At 46.5% G+C, this 21,006-nt stretch overlaps 2 protein-coding genes across 2 annotated transcripts in view; one reads left to right on the top strand and one right to left on the bottom strand.

Annotated features, from left to right (window-relative positions):
* The window catches only part of LOC107126036 (follistatin-related protein 4-like), a 248,020-nt gene extending 233,675 nt beyond the window's left edge, over positions 1 to 14,345 (bottom strand). The window contains exons 1-3 of the mRNA XM_015429530.1: positions 14,231 to 14,345; positions 11,927 to 12,042; positions 11,094 to 11,724 (exon numbers count right to left, since the gene is read on the bottom strand). Coding sequence (XP_015285016.1) covers positions 11,094 to 11,724; positions 11,927 to 12,042; positions 14,231 to 14,345 — 862 coding nt within the window. The remainder of the gene's footprint in view (positions 1 to 11,093; positions 11,725 to 11,926; positions 12,043 to 14,230) is intronic.
* A 6,113-nt stretch (positions 14,346 to 20,458) lies between these two features.
* Positions 20,459 to 21,006, top strand: part of LOC107126035 (serine/threonine-protein kinase TNNI3K-like) — a 197,290-nt gene continuing 196,742 nt past the window's right edge. The window contains exon 1 of the mRNA XM_015429529.1: positions 20,459 to 20,610. Coding sequence (XP_015285015.1) covers positions 20,459 to 20,610 — 152 coding nt within the window. The remainder of the gene's footprint in view (positions 20,611 to 21,006) is intronic.

Genomic DNA, 21,006 nt, shown 5'->3' with positions numbered 1-21,006 from the left:
CCAGGCAAGGCGTAGTTCACACCTTCAGAAATGGCATCTGTAGTCCTCCTCGCCTGTGGCAATGAAAATGGCGCTGGTTGACTCTCGGGTGCATCTCGCAGTAGTGGTGTGAGCAGGACCGAGCTTGGCCTTCATATATGGTAAGTAGCAGTTCCATCAGCCATACACTAACGGGGCACATTTTAGAACGTTGGTCCCCACTATTCAATTATTATAAGGGAGAGATTTATCAAATTTATACCCTGCCCTTCCCGCCGGGGCAGGCTCAGAGTGGCTTACAAAAATTAAAACACATAAATAACCATTAAAACAATAATAAAACCATCTAAAACAATCCAGATGATGTAAAGTGCTAGTACAATTGAACTGGCAAAATTAATGCTAACAATATTTGGCGACGACGGTAGCAATTGATGTCCTATTCTATTGATCCACTCCTCATTCTATTTCTCCTTATGTGGCTGGCTCAGGCTGTGATAGATCCAAAGGGCATGGCTCACAATTAATTAATGGGGGGGGCAGCTTCTAGTTGAAGGCCTTGTGGAAGAGCTCCATCTTGCAGGCCGTTCAAAACTGCATAAGGTCCTGCAGGGCCCTGATCTCTTCTGGGAGCTCATTCCACCAGTATGAAGCCACCACCGAAAAGGCTCTGGCCCTAGTTATAGCCAGCCTGGCATCTTTAGATCCAAGGAGGATCAATCAATGTTGGGACCTTGACCGCAGTGCTCTCTGGGGAACCCCGGGAAATTGGAAAGTCTACGCCCTTGCCCTGACCATTAGATGAACTCCTGCTATCAAACTTATTTACTATAAGCTGCTTCCTTCACTATAAAAGACATTCAGTATAATAATAATGCCAAACCAGATAAGACGCTGAGTGCCAGCTCCCGGCCCTTGACCATGTGCCCTTAACACTGGCATAGATGGTCAAGAGCTTGGGAGTGGTCCTAAATGCCTCCCTGTCAATGGAGGACCAGGTCACAAATGTGGTCAGGCTGGCGTTCTTCCAACTATGCCAAGCCTGGCAGCTGGGCCCGTTCCTGTCTCGTGTTAACCTAGCCACAGTAATCCATGCAACAGTCAGCTCTAGGCTTCATTACTGTAGCTTGCTCTATGCTGGGCTCCCCTTGAGCCTGACCTGGAAGTTACAGCTTATTCAGAATGCAGCAGAGTGGGTTCTCACAGGGACACCGATAACAGCACATATACAGCCTGTGCTCCGCCAGCTGCACTGGCTCCAAGTTGAGTACTGGGTCAGGTTCAAGGTTTTGGTTGACCTTGAAAGTTCTAAATGGTCAGGGACCAACATACCTGCTGGGCTGCCTCTCCTGGTATCTCCCAGAGAGCATTACACTCAAGTGACCAGCATCTACTGGAAGTCTCTGGTCCAAAGAGCATCCAGCTGTCCTCAACCAGATCCAGGGCCTTTTTGGTCCTGGCTCCTACTTGGTGGAACTCTCTGCTTACTAACATCAGGGCCATGTGAGATCTATTACAATTCTGCAGGGCTTGCAAGGCAGAGATGTTCCGCCAAGCATACGGTTGAGGACAGCAATGGTTGTTAATGGCTTTAATGGCCAGTATTAAGAACTATCTGCCTTGCAAACTGCTTCCAGGTGGTGTAGCGGTTAAGTGTGCAGACTCTAATTTGGGAGAACCGGGTTTGATTCCTCGCTCCTCCACTTGCACCTGGCTGGAGGACCTTGGGCAAGCTGTAGTTCTGATAAGAGTTGTTCTCTCACGAGCAGTTCTCTCAGAGCTCTCTCAGCCTCTCCTGCCTCACAGGGTATCTGTTGTGGGGAGAGGGTGGGAAGGAGATTGTAAGCCGCTCTGAGAGTCCAAGTGAAGGGCGGGGTATAAATCCAACTCTTCTTCCTTTTCTTCTTCTTCTCCCCCCCTCCCATTGTTAACTGTTAATTTTTAATTAAAATTATTTTTAATTACAAAACTGTATTTTGGCACCATGTTGGGATTAAGTTTAATTAAATCTATATTTTAGATGATTTATTTTGATTTATATGTTTATATAGTTGTGTTGTGAACTACCCTGAGCCCTCTTGTGGTATAAAAGTCTAATGAATAAATAAATAATTCATTTCTAGCACTCTCCCAGTTTTAAAGATTTAATCATTGCGTGTATGTGGGCCCAATTTGGATTGGGATCTCTGTGCAAGGGGGAGGGGGCTTAAGTCTTTCCCCATGCTGTTTTCTCAATCTGAAACAGCCCCGAGAATCCTCTGTTTGCCCTACCAGGAAAAACAAAAAGTAACAAATGAGTTGGATCCTGCAGAGGATTTCTACTGAATATTGCCAGTCCCTGCTGTTCCCGAGGGTCCCATCCCCAGGAGCATCATTTCAGGGGAGGCATTTGGGGCTGCATCAGCAGTGGAGGGAAGGAGTGAGATAGTAATGCTCTGTGGATGGGAATCTTTCAGCCGTGGAAATGTCTAGTGGGATCAAAGCCCATATCTGCATTTACAGGTTTGTGTAATTCTCATTACAATCTTAATTTTTATTTTGTGGGTGTCAGTTGGATTCAATCAATATTCCTCCACTTTCACTCTGTCTCCCTTCGTACTTGGGTAACATTCTTAGTGGGATCTAAGCCTATATCTGTATTTGCAGGTTTCTCCTGGTGGGAGCAGGGGGCGGGGCTTATGTGCCCGCCCCCTGGGCTCCTGACTGGTGCAGTGGTGCTCCAGTGCGCTCCGACAGGAACCGAAGCCTGCCCCCTTGGTCTTTAAGGAGGACCCTTGATTAATTTCACTGCAACGGACCAACAAATGGAACTTCTAGCCAAAACCACACGGCAGGGGGAACATTTCACCCCCCCACAGCGGTTGCAGCTGCTGCTGAAAGCGGCGGCAGCCATAACTTTTTAAAGAGCCCCTAACAAGAGCTGGGGGAGCCAGAATGACCTCTCGCGTGTGATGTCCGAGCGACAACGCCACTCAGACATCACACACGAGAGGTGGAATTTTCCCCTACGAGTTCAAGGCCACCACCCCGGGGCTCAGGGAGGCGAGGGAAGGTTCCCCCCCTGCGGCGGTTGTGGCTGCCGCTGAAAGCGGCGACGACCATAACTTTTAAAAGAGCCCCTAATGAGAGCTGGGGGAGCCAGAATGACCTCTCGTGTGTGATGACCGAGCGGCAACGCTGCTTGGACATCACACGCGAGAGGTTGATTTTGCCCTTACAAGTCCAAGGTCACCACCCCGGGGCTCAGGGAGGCTGGAGAACATTTCAGCACCCCCCGCAGTGGTTGCCCAACTGATGGCTGGTGGGAGCAGGGGGCGGGGCTTATGTGCCCACCTCCTGGGATCCTGACTGGCGGAGCGGTGCTCCGGTGTGCTCCAGCAGGAACCGAGGCCTGACTGCAGGGCTCAGCATGTAGTTTAATACTGTCAAAGTTTTAGCTACCTCAGACCTCAAACTGTGGCTATAGTCTGTCCTTCCCCCATTTTTTACTCATTGGAAAATTAGATTAGAACAAAGATTAACTTCTAATCATTGCTCTGCAACTGCTGCAGCAATGGGAACACAATGGGAAATGATCTCTGCATGGAAGCAACCTGTGTCTGTTTCAAAGTATGTCATAGCAGGTTATCAAACTATCCTTGTCATGCTGTGGGCATGGACAAAGCTTGGAGTTGCATGATCTTGCACCTCTGCACACAGCAAATTCTTAACATGAAACTAAAAGGAGTAGGCTGTTGTGTTGGGAATCCATATACATGGTGACATTCTGAGAGAACAGGGTCTGACAGGAGAGACAACTGTTTATCTATTCCTTCAGCAGTCTTGCATATACAAAATTCATGGCATGAGAAATACCTTTCTGGATAACTTTACCTTCTGTTCAGTGCCTAATGTCGTCTTTGAAAAATCAGTAGTTCCTTAACATTCACTTTCAACACTCTTATATGAAAGAAGTTGGATAAAAGGTGTGAGTGGGATGCTTATCTCAGTTGCAGAATTATAACAGCACATGGAAGAAGCTAGTCATTGAATTGGAAAATAAAACACTATATAATCAGGAAACAGAAACAAGCAGGGGAAAGAATCTAACTTATCTGCTTTCTTTTGTCTGAGTTCTAGAGGCATATGCAGAAACCTTTCCCACTTAAAAGAAGAGGTCCCACAACACAGACTGTTGCCCCAACACCAGTATCATGAATGGGTTCTTTTTTAGCATTTTATTTTATCTGATGATTTCAAAACAAGCAGGCCAACCAGACTTAACCTTGCCAATATTTATACAGAGGTGCAGTTTATAAGAACTGGTGCCTGAAAGAAGGGAGAGTTTAGATAGCTACTATGATTTGCACACTGCTTCTTTCACAATCGACCACAATTGCACAAATCACAGCATCTCATACAATGGTTCTCACAAGGATAACTCTGAATGAGAGCACCCAGGAGGAGTGATGCATGGGCTGTCAATTTGGGGGTCTGGGAGGGTTTCTTAATTTTTGAGGCACCCTGCTACAGTCCTCCCTTTAGCCCCTCCCCATCTGATTTCAGTTTTATGCTTGAACTGTTTGCTATATTCTTTTGGAGCATCTGTACTTTTAAACTGAATAAAATAAACTGAAGCGTTAAACAGAATACTATTTCAAAGGGTGTTATAGGGATTTTGCTTCTGGTTGTTTTTTGGTTGCCTTCCATCTGGCACTTTGCGTGTTAATACAACCATTTGGGCAGCCTCCACTCTCATACTTAGAAGCAACATAAGAAGTTATGAAAAGCCCTGTTGGATAAGACTGGTGGTCCATCTAATTCCCAAATATCCAACAACAGAGCACAGAGGCTGAGGTCTTTGGCTGATATTGCCTCCTGGCACTGAGCTACACAGGTTGACTGTAATGTCTTCTATTAACCATTACCTACATGCTTTTTCACTTTTTAAAAGAACTCCAAAAGGCTGATGAGGCAGGACTTCCCTTTGCAGAGGCCATCCTGATTTTCCCTCAGCAGGCTTTGTTCCCCTATGTGCCTAATAACTCTATCTTTGATTTCAGTTTCTTCTAATTTGCCTGGGATGGACTTAGGCTAACTGGCCTGTCATTTTCTTGGTTCTCCTCTGGACCCCTTTTGAGAAACCAGTGCAACATTTCCTACCAGTCTTTTAGGAAAGTGGCTGAATTTAGTGCTAGGTTATGTATACAAGTTAGTACAAGCTCACATTTGAGTTCATTAGGACTCTTTGGTGTATGCCATCAAGGCCTGGAGACTTATTGGTTTTTAATTTCCCCAATAGGTCTAGAACTTCCTCTCTTATCACCTTAGTTTAACTTAGTTTTTCAGACTCCCTTCCTGAAAATAGTGGCTGTGTCATGGATACATGCCCCACACTTTCCACAGGGAACACAGAAGCAAAAAATCTGCTGAACTTCTGTGCCATCTCCCCATCTTTCTTTAGCAATCCCTTGGTCATCCAAAGGCCCAACTGCTTCTCTGGCTGGTTTCCTGCTCTGGATATATTTAAAGAAATGCCTATAGTTTGTCTTGATGCTTTTAGCAACCTGCTTCTCAAAATCTCTTTATGCATGCCTAATTATTGAATAACATTTCTTTTGCCAGAGCAAATTGTCCAATTTGTTGGAGCAGACCTGTTTTCCAAAATATTTTTTTTTTAAAAAAATTAATAGTTTTGCGTTGTTAACCATGTAGACATTCTTTTTTGACATGGCAGTGATTTTCCTAACCTGGTGAATGCATTCTATCTGGGCATCAATTAGTGTGGTTTTAAATAGCTTCCAAGCATCCTCCAGGGATTTGAGTTTCTCATGTTTCCTTTTCAGCTACCCTTTAAAGATTCCCCTCATTTTTGTAAAATTCCCTCTTTTGAAATCATATGTGACAGTTTTGGACTTTAGGGGTAACTTTCCATTGACCTGAATGCTGAACGTAATAGCATTGTGGTCAGTGTTCCCAATTGGCGCAGCAACTTCTACATCTCTCAACAGGTCTTGATTTTTGCAGACACACCCCAGACAGCCCAGAAACCACCTAGTCTCAAGTACACACACACTTATCCCTCTGTTTTGTGGGCAAAACCTCTATGGTAGAATTAGCTTTTACCATAGAGGTTTACTCAAAAACCAGAGTGTCACCCCCTGACGTCACCAATGTGACTACATCACTTTCAGGTGATGTAGGCACGTCACCTATTTTTGCCTATTTGGGGGGGGGAGTAATTGGGGTGTGTGGAGAAAAGCACCAGAAACTGGGTGGCTTCCACTCTCACCGGGGGGGGGGGGGTCTGGCATCCCTACCTGCCACAAGTTTTGTTAGTCTCTAAAGCACAACTCTTTTCTACTACTTTTACCTATCAGTCATTTGGGTTTTCTTTTTGATCAGTTAGTCATTTTGGCTCATCATTTTATGATCAAGATTTTGATATGCTGTAAACAGCCATGAAAACCACAAAATCAAGTTAACAAATCCAAATAACCACTAGGTATTGTTGGGGGGCCCTTTACATTATATAAAGCATTAGGATTGGAATCTTGATTTTGAAAGAGATGTATGGCTTTGGCCTTGACCATATGTAGTTATTAGAAACCCATTAGGCCTTATCATAAGGAGAATATAAATCATCATGTGGCAAGATTCCAGTTTCTGTAATTATATTTTGTACATCTAAATGGACTAGCCTTCAGTGTTTTATGGATCTACACAGGCAATCATATCTTCTTTAAGAGTAATCGAAATATAATGAGGGAGCAGTCTGTCATTGAAAGTGCATAGGAATAACACCATGTTAAACAGTTATTTTTCAAAAATATGCAATTATCATTTTCTCACCAATGCTAAAATTGTTGCTAATCTTGCTAAATCTTATGCTCTCTTGTCCTCTCTTGAAACGTCCATTTTACAAATGTAGAGCTTGTACAAAGTTGGAAGGCTACCAAAATGTTATTAAAACATGGCCACCAATTAAAGAAGGAAAAAAGAGCACTGTCCATAAATGAAATGATGAATATGTAGGCATGTGGCTGAAAACTGCTTAGAAATATGAAGCCATGCTTGCCAAAAGGTCTTGCTCTATCATTTTAATGCCACCCCACAGAATAATAGTAGTTTTACAATATAGTTTAATTCTCTTTTGCTAAAGCTAAACAAACAGCCCTCTCATTTACCCTCATTATCTAGTACAGCTATACCATTGTTTTCAGTAACATTAATTCTAATTTTGTCAGGTACATTCAATAACAGAAGTGAAGTGGGACCATCTCTATCTCATGCACATTAATGACACTCAGTACTCATTTAACCACAGCAAAATATTTGTTGCCTCTATTATACAAATTAATTGAGAGTGACAAGATCCGTTCACATTCATTCTTTTAACTGTAGAATATATAGTCATAAAAGATCATGCCTTATAAGAAATTTAGCTATATATGATGCATAGCTCTCAGCATACACTGCCCTCATACATTCATAGTTGTAGAAGCCTAAGCCTGCCTTTTTGTTTTTGAAATCTAGTCTGTCTCAAGTCCTTTCAAAAATCCTACCTGACTAACTTAGCTCTGTCTGCCTATGAAACCTAAGATGCACATTACACATGGAAGAAGGGAGGGGAGAACTTAAAAAAAAATGTGTACAGATCTGTTATGTTTCCTTTTTGACAACTACAGACAGAACAACTATACACTGAGATGACGTCAGAAGTAATACCTGTTAATGAAAATTACCTTGAATAGATTATAAATGAAATGGCAAGGCAATGACCACAACTAAGGAGAGTTATACCATGCATAGCATAGCAGGACAAAACATCGGTCAGCTAAAAATGGCTCTGATAGAGAAAATATTTGCAGTAACAAATCACTAGAGAGTCCTATTTCAACTTGTATTTCATCGTATCAAGAAGCCTGGGTGTATTCTGCCTATAATTGGGAAAGACTTCTAATTTCAAAAATTTTGTATATCTTCCACCCACAACACATACAGGGCATATTAGAATTAAAGTCACCTGTTTTTTGTTGACATACTTATTCCAAAAGAAACTATCCTATGTTCCTTAGTCACAATTCATTATTTACTACTTTAGATTTATAAATCGCCCATTCCCTGCACACACAAGGCTCTGGGCAATGTACAACAGTTAAAACAGTGTTAAAATGAATAAAACCTATAAGTCAATTACATAATTTCAGATGATGTCAATAACTTTCTTCATACCCGCTCCAGACTGTGCTGCTGTCTTCTGGACAGAGCGAGGAGGGGGCCGAAGCACAAAGATGGATGAAAAGAAGAAAAGGGTGCCAGCCATGATGGAACCATTGCTGTCCTCAACTGAAAGCCTGACAGACCATTTCTACCTTACAGGCCCTGCAGAATTGCATTAAGACCCGAAGGGCCCAGGTGATATTTGGTAGAGTTCCACCAGGTCAAAGCCAGGGCTGGAAAAGCCCTGGCTCTGATTGAGGATAGCCAAATACCTTGGGGGCCAGGGATCACCAGTGGATTGTTCTCAGTGGAGTGTAACATTCAACCAAGGACATAACAGAGGAGGCAGTCCCAAAGATGCACAGGTCCTAGACCACTCAAGGCCCTGAAGGTCAATACCAAAACCTTGAACTTGACTTGGGCCGATTCCGCACAATCACTTGCCCCAGTGTCACCCCCCCCGATAATATCCGTGGAAATTGATCAGTTCCCCACATGTTGGTCTGGATCAGCAATTGACCCAAATCTAATGGCGTTTCTCCCCGGATTTTCTGACTCTGCTATATTCAGGATCTTTTTTTTACTACGGGGTTGAAGTCGGGGCGTTGTAGTGGGGAACGCACAAATCCACCCCTTTAACGCCCCTCAGCTTCTTTCCCTCCCGTTCCCTCTTATTCCTGCCTCTCTCCACCCCTTCAATGCCCGTCTGCTTCTCTCCTCCTCCCCCCTTCCTTCCCCCTCCCCCTCCCTTTCCTACCCTGGCACGAAGGGGTTTTTTTGCCCCCCCCTGGTGTTGCATTGCAATACAATAGTGATCCATTGTTGACTGGCATTTAAATGTCCTTTTAATTGTACATCTGCTGTTTCCCCATTTCTGTGTTGCAATTCACTATTTGTACAAAAGTAGTGCCATTGTTAAAAAAAAAAGCATTAAGGGTGACATGGAGGCATGGACAAAAATTTTCGTGGGGCTAACCTACGGGCTGTAGTGCAACTGTAAAAAAGATGCATTGTGGGTGGCATGGTAGTGTGGACACAATTTTCATGGTGGTGACATGTGTTGCCTTGCATGTCTGCTTCTCTCCCTCCTGCCTCCCCTCTCCCTTTCCCCTCCCTTTTTCGACCTGGTACAATGCAACTATGCATGCGTAAAGCACACCAGTTTTCCAGTGGGTGGGTGTGTTACAACGCAACTACGCCCCTGATTTTAAAAAGGAGGGGGAAGAGAGAGGAGGGGGTGCTAGATTCAGGGCAAGGCGACAAACCTGGGTCCGAGTTCCTTAATGCAGAACCCCCCGAACAGAATCGGGCCAATTAGACCCAGGGAGAACGGAGAGCAAAGCATTAGTGTGGAATCGGCCTTGGTATTTGAAAAGTACTGAGACTTACTAGTGAATTCAGCTCCCATACTTTATTTCAGGAAAGAACAATACAACTTTTCCCGGCTCACAGGCTGGCTTATATGCGCAACAATCCCACACCCCAAACACACACCCCACACTGTCACTGTCTCTGAGAGCGAAGCTCGAAAGCTTCGCATGACCACGTGGAGACTTAGCCTCGCACGCGGTTGGAGATGAATACATTACACCCCTCCCCCACCAGTTCGAAATACACCCACATACAAAGTCCTTGAGATAGGTGGGTGCTTTCCGTACTCTAGTGGAGCAGCAAAGTACGGGAACCATGGCGGGAGGTGACACCGTGGCACTCGGCTGGTTGCTGGCTGGCGTCGGCTGTGGTGGTTTTTCTGCATTGCTTCGCTGGGTGTGGCTACCCTGTTGACTGGCTGGTTGGGTGGTGATAGGCTGGGTGCCGTCCCTGGAGAAACAGGAGTCTCCGGGAGCATAGGGGAAGTTGCAGCCTTGAAGGAGCCCGGTTCCTCAAAGTCCTCTGGGTCGTATGGCAACACCCGCTGATGCAGCTGGTCAATGTGGTGGCGGAGTAGCTGGCCATCCTCACTGAAAACCTCGTACAATTGGGGCCCTGTGACTCGCACCACCCGGGCCGGAATCCATGGCAGGCCTCGCACATAGTTCCTGGTGTACACAGGGTTCTCTTTGAAGAAACCCCTGGAAGCCTCCTGTGTCTCTGTGTCCGGCTCTTCTTCCAGGGCTCGATCGGGGTGAAGGCAATCCAGCCGGATTGTCAGGCATCTGCCCAGGAGGAGCTCTGCAGGGCTGTGACCAGTCGAGGTGTGGGGTGTAGTTCACTGGCCAAAGAGGAAGGCAGATAGCTTGTAGTCCCAATCCGTGCTGTCCAAGCGGCGGAGCGTGTCCTTGGTTGTCCAAACCATGCACTCAGCTTGGCCATTGGTAGCAGGGTGGAAAGGGGCCGATTTGACATGGTGGGTCCCATAGTACCGGGTGAAGTCCTGGAACTCACTGGAGGTGAATACCATGCCGTTGTCCATTACCAGGGTGTTGGGAATGCATTGGGCACTGAAGATTCTCCACATGGCTCTTATTGCTGCCTTCGAGGAGGTGGATGGCACTGGGACCACTTCCAGCCACTTGCTGTAAGCGTCCACCAGGATGAAGAACAGCTGTCCCTGGAACGGGCCCGTGAAATCCAAGTGTAACCTGGACCAGGGCCTGTGTGATGACTCCCAGGCTCGATTGGGCACCTTGGGTGGTGGCTCGGGTCAGGATTCCTGACAGGGCTGACACCTCTTGACTATGTCCTCAATGTCCCGATCCAACCCCGGCCACCAGACATAGCTCCTGGCCAGGGCTTTCATCCAGACCACCCCCAGATGCATCTCGTGGAGAGCTGTTAGGACTCGTTCCCTCAAGGGGGTCGGGATCACCACCCTGCCTCCCCACATCAAGCAACCTTTGTGGGCAGACAGCTCATTTTGTGGGAGACGAACACCATGAAGTCCGCTCCCCCCAGGCCCGTGGGCCACCCACTTCTCACACAGTCCAAGACGTGGCAGAGGACCTTGTCCTTGGCCGTGCGGCACATCACCTCATGAACGTACACTGGCTGGTCGGGGAGGGCCTCCAAAAGTGCAATTTGATGAGCCAGAGCTGGGTCTGGATCCATAGCAGGCAGTGGGAGACGGCTTAGGGCGTCCGCATGGCCCATCAGTTTCCCAGGCCGGTGGACAAGCGAATACGAGTACCCTGCCAAAAAAACAGACCACTGGAGAACCCGGGGTGACATCATCTGTGGGGTTTGGCGGTCAGGGGCCAGGAGGCTGAGAAGCAGCTTGTGGTCGGTCAGGACTGTGAAAGGCCACCCGTACAGGTAGTGGTGAAATTTCTTCACCCCCGCCACAATAGTGAGCGCCACCTTGTCGATCTGCGTGTAGTTGCATTCCGCAGATGACAAGGTCCTCAAATAGTAGGCAACTGGAACCTCCTGGCCAGCTGGTAGCTGGTGGCCCAGGACTGCCCCGACCCCATACGGAGATGCATCGCAGGCGAGGACCACTGGCAAATCCTCATCGAAATGCGAAAGGACCGAGTTTGAAACTAGCAGGTCCTTCACGGCCTGGAACGCCACAGCATGCTCAGGCCCCAGGCCCAAGGGGCATGTCTGTCGAGAAGACGGTGAAGGGGTTCTACCACAGCTGCCTTGAGAGGGGGGAAGGAATGATAAAAGTTAAGCAGGCCGAGGAAAGCCTGCAGTTCTGACTTAGACGTGGGAGGGGGGGCTTGGGTGATGGCCCAGTGGCGTCCACAGCGAAACCCAGGAACTCAATGCGAGGTATTCCCAACAGGCATTTTCCCCTCTTTACTTTAAGACCGGCCGCGTCGAAGTGCTGGAGCACCAGCTGAAGCCAGTCGGCAAAAGACGACAAGTCCGGAGCCGTGATGAGCACATCATCTAAAAATGGCTGTACTCCGGGGATACCTTTAAGAAGGGAATCCACAAACTACTGGAAAATCCCCGGCGAGAACAACATGCTGGGGATTATTAGGAAGGGTATTGTAAACAGATCAGCCAATATCATAATGCCGCTATATAAATCAATGGTGCGACCTCATCTGGAATACTGTGTGCAATTCTGGTCACCACACCTTAAAAAGGATATTATAGCTTTGGAAAAAGTGCAGAAAAGAGCAACTCGAATGATAAAAGGGTTGGAACACTTTCCCTATGAGGAACGGTTAAGGCGCTTAGGGCTCTTTAGCTTGGAGAAACGACGACTGAGGGGTGACATGATTGAGGTTTATAAGATTATGCATGGGAAAGAGCAGGTAGAGAAAGAGGTACTTTTCTCCCTTTCTCACAATACAAGAACCCGTGGGCACTCCATGAAATTGCTGAGCGGTCGGGTTAGAACGGATAAAAGGAAGTACTTCTTCACCCAAAGAGTGATTAACACTTGGAATTCACTGCCACAGGAAGTGGTGGCAGCTACAAGCATGGACGGCTTCAAAAGGGAATTAGATAAGCATATGGAGCAGAGGTCCATCAGTGGCTATTAGCCACAAGGTATAGATAGGGACTCTGGGGCAAGTGATGCTCTGTCATCTTGGTGCTTGGGGGGGGTCAACAGTGGGAGGGCTTCTAATGTCCTGGCCCCACTGGTGGACCTCCTGATGGCACTGGTATTTCTGGCCACTGTGGGATACAGAGTGTTGGACTGGATGGGCCTTTGGCCTGATCCAACATTGGCATCTCTTATGTTCTTATGTTCTTAACACCCCAAACTGCAGCTGATGCACCTTAAACGCTCCCTTATGCGTGGCAATGGTTTGGGCCTCGGCGGTGAGCGCATCAATGAGCAGTTGTTGATACGCCTGGGCCAGATCTAATTTACCAAAGATCCGGGGGCCCGCCAGTGCAGCCAACACATGGCTGACCACCGGCACCAGGTACGCATGCTCCTGGAGTGCTTTATTCAGTGTACACTTGCAATCTGGGGCGGAAAGCCAGGTTGAGATCAAGGGAGATGGGGGCTTGGAGTAGCGGCCGAGCGTGCTGTCATAAACTTTGGGAAAGTCATTGCACACAGCCGTAAAATCTTCCAGCTGGACCTGGTTGATCCCTGAGATAGTGAAACCCAGTGGGTCGAACTACGAAAGGCCCAGCAAACTCGTGAGCCTACCTTCCACCACCAGCAAGTCTAAGAGTCCGCAGAAGTCCTTATACTGCACCTTAAACTTGCCCCAGCCCTGGACCGCCACAGGGTTTTTGTTAAAGTCCCGTAATGTGAGTCCCTTTGGCTTTTGCAGGAAGGGTCCCTCCCTTGGGCAGAGGGAGCGCAGCATCTTCTCAGAAATAATGAAGAAGGATGAACCCGAGTCTATCTCCATGCTGCAGGGGGACCCCTCAATCAACACAGTCACATGCATTTTGTGGGGGCTATTAGGGAGCAAGTTACATACCAGGTGCTGCTGGTGGTGGGTCGAGACAGTGTGGAGGTCAGAAGGAAAGTCAGTGGAGTTCTGATGGGCCGATGGCTTCTGGCGCTGTCTCTTGGAGCGGCAGACTTGGACGAGGTGGCCCGGCTTGTTGCAAGCCCAGCAGACAGCGTCCCAAAACCAGCACGACCGGCGTTTGTGCGCCTCTCCGCAGCTGGCACAAGATGTGGTGGAGGTTGAAGGGTTGACTTCAGGTGGACCCGATGACCAGTGGTGAAGCTGGGATGAGCAGCAATGGACCTGGAGCACCTCCTCATTGTCGGAGACATCCAAAGCGATGGTAGCTTGTGTGCAATGGACTGCCTTGCCGCAGTGGTCTTGATGCGCCTTTTTGTAGGTCAAGATCGTCCTGGTTTACCTGTTTCCTCTGAAGTTTGGGCTCCTGGAGGCCCACGAGGAATTGGTTGAGCAGGGTGTCTGCCAGACTGGGAAACGAACATCTCGTGGCCGCTCATCGGGATCCGGCCAAGAACTCGGAGGCCATCTCATCCGGGCTCTGGACACGCGCATGCACGCAACAAACTTAGTGGGCTTCAGTGAAAGGTGGTCGGAGAGCGCCTTCACCAAGGTCTCGTATGTTTCATCCTTGGTCTGTTTGGGCACGATGAGGTCCTTTAGCAACAGGAAGGTGTCCATGCTGCAGGATCAGAGAAGGAGAGCCTTCTTCTTACCCCCGTCCACTATGTCGTGGCAGGTGAAGTGGTTCTCCAGAATCTCAAGCCATGTGTCCCACTGTGTAGGGTGGTTGATGTCGAAAGCGGCGATGCTCTCCTGGGGAACGGCCATCTTATCGACTCCACGTGGAGGGTGAAGCTCGTGAGGGCTAGGCTCGGGAGCGGTGGCAGCAACTGATGGATTGGGGAGCGGCACTTTGCTGTGCTCGGAGGCAGCGGAACAGTGCGCGGTGCGAGGAGCGGTGCGGTGTGCAGCGACCGGAGAAGCAGGGCACAATGTGGAGCAGGGTGCAGTAGCCTCGGTGCCAGCAGTGGTGCGATGCTTGTGGTCATTGTTCATGGGAGAGGTAGAATCCTACCTTCATCGCCAGTGAAAAGTACTGAGACTTACTAGTGAATTCAGCTCTCATACTTTATTTCAGGAAAGAAGACAACTTTTCCCAGCTCACAGGCCGGCTTATATGTGCAACAATCCCACACCCCAAACACCCCCCCACACTAGTGATAGGCTATTTACAGTGGCCGAGGAACCTAGCCCTCTGATTGGTGCCGGCTAGGATCCACTTGGGCCATTGTCTCCGAGACCGAAGCTCAGAAGCTTCGCATGACCGTGTGGAGACTTTGCCTCGCACGCTGTCAGAGATTACTACATTACAGTATTTCACTGGTAGTCAGTGTAGCTGGCTCAACACTGGTTGAATATGTACCACCCATGGTGTTTCTGTCAGGACTCACACCACTGCATTATGGACCAGCTGCAGCTTTTGGGTCAGTCCCAAGGGCAGGCCAGTGTACAGTGAGTTACAATAATACAGCCTGGAGATGACCATTGCATGTATTGCAATGGCTAGACCAGGGTGGCACAGGAAAGTGCGTAATTGCTGAGCTTGGTGTAGATGAAAAAAATACTAGTCTTGCAATATTTGTGACCTGGGCCTTCACAGTTAAGGAGGCAACCAGGATCATGCCCAAACTCCTGATGGATTGTGCCAGTGCTAGTGGCACCTCACCAAGAGTGGGAAGTCTATGCCCCTACCCTGAAGCCCCCCCCCCCCAGCCACAGAACCTCCGTCTTTATTGGATTCAGTCTTAGTCTATTTTTAAAGCATCCCACCACAGCCTCCAAACCCTCAGCCAGATTATGTGGGGTGGGGTTTGGGTGGCCATCCAGTAGCAGATATAGCTGGGTATCATCAATGTACTGGTGACAACCCAGCCTGAAACTCCACACCAGCTGGGTAAGGGGGCACACGTAGATTTAAATAACATTGGGGAGACAATTGCCCCCTGAGGAACCCCACACATCTGGGGTACCTAGCTGACATCCTCTCCTCTAGCACCACCCTCTGTCCCCAACCACAGAGAAATGAGGTAAGCCATTTTAGGGCTACCCCACAAACTCCCATGTCAGCAAGGCAGTGGGTTAGAAGATATAAAGAGCTAATATGGACATTTTCAACTTATATGGCATATATAGAATTCATATTTTAATGAGATCTATCCATTGTTGTTAGTAGTGCAAGTCATCCATAACAAGAAGCCATAGTGTCACAAAGAATGACCTTGATTAGTTTAAACTCCTTAGAGCTGGTGTCAGAATTTGGGCCGGTAGGTCTCATGGCTGTGGACAACCTCAGTTATCGCCCCTGATGTCAGGGGGTGTGGCATATGCTAATGAGTTATGCTAATGAGTTCCCCTAGCTCTTTTTCTATGAAATGACCCCTGGGGCTACCCCACAAACTCCCATGTCAGCGAGGCAGTGGGTTAGAAGATATAAAGAGCTAATACGGAAATGTTCAACTTATATGGCAAAAATAGAATTCATATTTTAATGAGATCTATCCATTGTTGTTAGTAGTGCAAGTCATCCATAACAAGAAGCCATAGTGTCACAAAGAATGACCTTGATTAGTTTAAACTCCTTAGAGCTGGTGTCAGAATTTGGGCCGGTAGGTCTCATGGCTGTGGACAACCTCAGTTATCCACTAAACAGTGTAATGTACTGTATAAAACCACCAGCAATGGGCATCTCCTGCTAAGAACTCCCTGTCTTGCCAGGGGCCTAGTAATGGAAGTGAAATACGAAACAGGCATACAAGTGCACTCTTCCTCAGTTTGCTCCAGTTCTTTTCATTACTTACAAAACTTGAAGAGTCTTGCAGATTGCATTAAGAAGCAGTAGGCAAACTGTTTAGTTTGAGTTTTTGTGTAGGCTGAAGAAAGAACACACAAAGACTTTGTCTGGAGTCTTAATAGGTTTCCAACCTCATAAATAAAGAAAAATGAATCACACCAATTTCATTTATCTTAAACTTATTTTTACACAGACCTGAATATCTAATGCCTTTCTAAAGCATAGGCAATAACAACTCCTCACAGAATAATCAAACCTCTATTTTTATTAGTGGTACGCTTTCAGTGTAGACGTGGCATTGTCACCGTCTCAGAAAAAGCATCGCCAACCATTTGTTTTTCAGATTTACTTTCCTTCAGATTAAGGCTTTCAATGGAAAGCGAAGCTACTGGATGGATGGCACTGATAGCCAAGCTGGGGTACTCGTGTCAGGGCAGTAACATGTAAAAGTGTCCCCCTGCCTGCACAGATCAAACACATGTATTTTGGGCACCTATATAATTACCTACATACTGTGGGTTGTTAGCCTATGTAGATAATCTGTGCAATATGGTAGAACAGTTATGAAAAACACAGAATAGAAACTCAGTATGATGGAACAGCAAATAACAACATCAAATCTTTCCCCAAATCTGCTGCATACCTAGAGGGGAACAAATCTATAACAGAAAATGAAACATACCAGCTTGTCCAGAAGAGAAGCAGGGGGAGGAGAGGTGAAGAAGGTGCCTCAGGAGATGAAACTGACTAGGTGAAGGCAGGAAGTGTAGTGGAGGAGAGATTCAGGATCAAGGAGAGATAAGGGACCAACTGTGATGCTGGGGTAACAGGATGACGGAAAAATAGCTACCAAAATTGGGGCCGAGGGATAACTTTTTATATTGTGTTGTCTGGGATGAGGAGCGGAAAGGGTGTTGGCATTGGAATGTAGGGCTAATAAAAATGCAGTTCTGAGCAATGTTCCCTCTAAGCTGTGGAGTCTTGTAAGCAACAACTCTACTTTGTGAGCAACTAGCATTAAAGTTGTGAGCGAGGGATTTGACTGCTGCTTAAATGAGTTTGCTCTGGAGCCCTCCTTCCTGAGCGAAGACAAAAATGTGTGAGCCGGAGGCTAAGAAACTGTGAGCTAGCTCACCCTAACTCAGCTTAGAGGGAACACTGGTTCTGAGCAAACCTGAAAAGAAATTCTTTGTTTGCATGATGGGAGTTTTCTTCTTTTGCATGGAGAGTGTTAAAAATGTTCCCTTGGGAAAATCTGGATGTTAGATATGTATGTATCCAGGTACTTGTCAAAGAATCACAGAGTTGGAAGGGACCTCCAGGGTCATCTAGTCCAACCCCCTGAACAATGCAGGAAATTCGCAACTACTTCCTCCCACACCCCCAGTGACCCCTGCTCCATGCCCAGAAGAGGGCCACTCCCCCCTCCAGGTTTCCTGGCCAAACCGGCCTGGAGAAAAATTGCTTCCTGACCCCAAAATGGTGACCAGCATTTCCCTGGGCGTGTAAGAAAGGGCCACGAGAACTAAGCACTGATGCAACACTTCCTGCCCTCCCTCTCATGATCTGCCAAAGTTCACACAATCAGCATTGCTGTCAGATGGCCATCTAGCCTCTGTTTGAAAATCTCCAAAGAAGGAGAGCCCACCACCTCCCGAGGATGCCTATTCCACTGAGGAACCTCTCTAACTGTCAGGAAGTTCTTCCTAATGTTTAGCCAAAAACTCTTCTGATTTAATTTCAAGCTGTTGGTTCTGGTCCAAACTTCTGGGACAACAAAAAACAACTCTGCACCATCATCTATATGACAGCCCTTCAAGTACTTGAAGATAGTTATTATATCACCATATAATTTGGGGAATGCTCCTTGGTGTTTAGTCATGCCGGCCACATGACCACGGAAATGTCTTCGGACAGCGCTGGCTCTTCGGCTTTGAAACGGAGATGAGCACCGCAACCCTAGAGTCGTATTCGACTGACTTTCAAGCAAGGGAACCTTTACCTTTAAAATCTTCCTGTCTGATTGTTTGCATAGGAAGGAAATTTCTGGGACTGGCCCAATGCATCTTGTTTTGGAGATCTGGATCACTGGTTATCATTAAATTACCAGGGAGGAGGCTCTGAGGTCCTTGGGGGAAATGTCCCTCAATTGAATCCCTCCTAGAACAGATTTACATGTGATTGATAATGCCCTGCCCTGCATTCCTTTCCTCCTGGGCATGAGTCACTGCCCTCTTGCTATTAGTTTAATTCAGGCTCTTTCTGTCATTTCTAGGTCCACACTCAGGTGTGGTAGTGGTGGAAAGTGCCATCAAGTCACAGTTGAGTTATGGTGACCCCATGGGGTTTTCAAGGCAAGAGACACTGAGAGGTAGTTTGCTGTTGCCTGTTTCTGCATCATGACCTGGCTATTCCTTGGAGGTCTCCCACCCAAATACTTACCAGGGCCATCCCTGCTTAGCTTCCAAGATCTGGCCAGAGCAGGCTAGCCTGGGTTATCTAGGTCAGGTGTACATGGATACAAAAAAAGAGGATCAAGCTATAACAAAAATGGGGGTCCCCAGAACTGAAATTTCATAGAGCAATCAATGAACGGCAAAGGCCAATCACATTTTGACAGATATTCCTTCTGTATTTCTAAACCCACTTCTGAAACTTGAGACAAGAGAGCTGTTTCCCCCTTTCCTACTCATATGCAGATATAGGGGAATTTCACATTACCCTTTTAAAACCATTATTGTACCATCATGGACTAAACCGGTACAGGGACACATTTCACACAGCCTTTCCCTTCCAGTAAGGGGCCATCTCTGAAGTGGTTTGTCAACTGAGAGCCAGTTTGGTGCAGCGGTTAAGTGTGCGGACTCTAATCTGGGAGAACCGGGTTTGATTCCCCACTCCTCCACTTGCAGCTGTTGGATGACCTTGAGCAAGCCATAGTTCTGACAAGAGCTGTCCTTGAAAGAGCAGTTCTTGAAAGAGCACTTTCAGCCCCACCTACCTCACAGGGGCTGAAACAGGATTGAATAGACGCGGGGAAAATCATGCGAAGCTGCGGGGCAATAATGCGGCCACACAGCAGCTTGTGTGAAATTGACACATAGCATCAGGGCAAAAGGGAAGAGCGAGCGTGGAGCAGAGCTTGTGGGAAATCGGTCAGGGTGTCTGTTGTGGGGAGGGGAAGGGAAAGGAGTATGTAAGTCGCTTTGAGACTCCGAGTGAATTTTGAGTATTGAAGGACACAATTTAACGGTAGGCTGGCATACGTTTTTATGGCATACTGAACAGGGTACCCATTCATAGTTTAGGCAACACTTACTAAGAGCGGCATTATTAAAAGTATGGAGTGAGACAAAAATTCTCTATTATGGTAAAATTCCTGAGATGGTTAGCTCCCTTAGAAGCTATATCCCTACCCAATCTTATGACGGAAACCCGTTCTTCAAGCTATGAGGTCCTTCTCCACAAAAATAATGAGTTAAAATCACAGGAAGTGCTACAATCCCAAGGTATTCATTTATCTTGGTGGGAAAGGAACCAATTGGTGTCTAAATACAGTAAAGACAAACAAATAGGTTTTTACACTGGCTTTTCTGAACTTAATAAAATATTTCTAGGATCTGATGATAAGCTTATTTGTAAATTGTACTCATTATTATTAGAATATAAGATGAATGATGAGACTGTAAAGGTTCTAATTATTGCATGGGCAAGAAATTTAGAGAATGTTATTGAATTAAATAAATGGGATAGGATGTGGCAAAATGTAAAATGCTTGAAGGCAATACCTCTGAAGGAAAATGTGTTTAAGATGTTCCACCGCTGGTATTTAACACCTGACAGACTAGCCCGCTTTTATTCTAGTTCAAGTGATAAGTGTTGGAAATGTAAATCTCATGTGGGTTCTTTCTATCATGTATGGTGGTCCTGTAATGTAATTAAAAGGTATTGCAAGGAGATACATACACTATTAACCCAAATAACAAAAACTCAGATTCCTTTAGACCCTGAAATATTTTAATTAAATATATTACCGGATAACATACATAAATATAAGTATCTGATTGTTCATTTATTAACTGCAGCAAGGATGCTATTGGCAAAGTTCTGGAAGAGAGAAGAAATACCACGAAAGCAAGACTTTATCAACAAAATCACAGAAGTAGCTGAAATGGACCATTTAACGCAAAAACTCCATGGAAAAGATGATGAAGTCTTTCAAAAAACCAAACTGTATAATTGGTTAGATAAAAATGAACAAGAAGAATAGGTCAATATAATTGTGTTATTAGGGTTAGGATTCAATATGTGTTGTTTGTTTCTGTTTTGTCTGTAGATGTGTATATTCAAATTAAAAAATTATTTTAAAAAGAGAAAGAAGTACTTTTCTCCCTTTCTCACAATACAAGAACTCGTGGGCACTCAATGAAATTGCTGAGCAGTTGGGTTAGAACAGATAAAAGGAAGTACTTCTTCACCCATGGAATTCACTGCCACAGGAGTTGGTGGCAGTTATAAGCATGGACAGCTTCGAGAGGGAATTAGATAAGCACAAGAAAGGGAACCCGCGAAAATCGCGGGGGGAGGAGAAAGGGGGGGAGCTCCATGCAGAGCAGGCAGAGGGGGCCTTGCTTTTCC

Source organism: Gekko japonicus, unplaced genomic scaffold (assembly GCF_001447785.1).
Source record: "Gekko japonicus isolate JY-2015 unplaced genomic scaffold, Gekko_japonicus_V1.1 scaffold304, whole genome shotgun sequence".
Classification (NCBI taxonomy): Eukaryota; Metazoa; Chordata; class Lepidosauria; order Squamata; family Gekkonidae; genus Gekko; species Gekko japonicus.
This window is presented reverse-complemented; position numbering and strand designations above follow the sequence as displayed.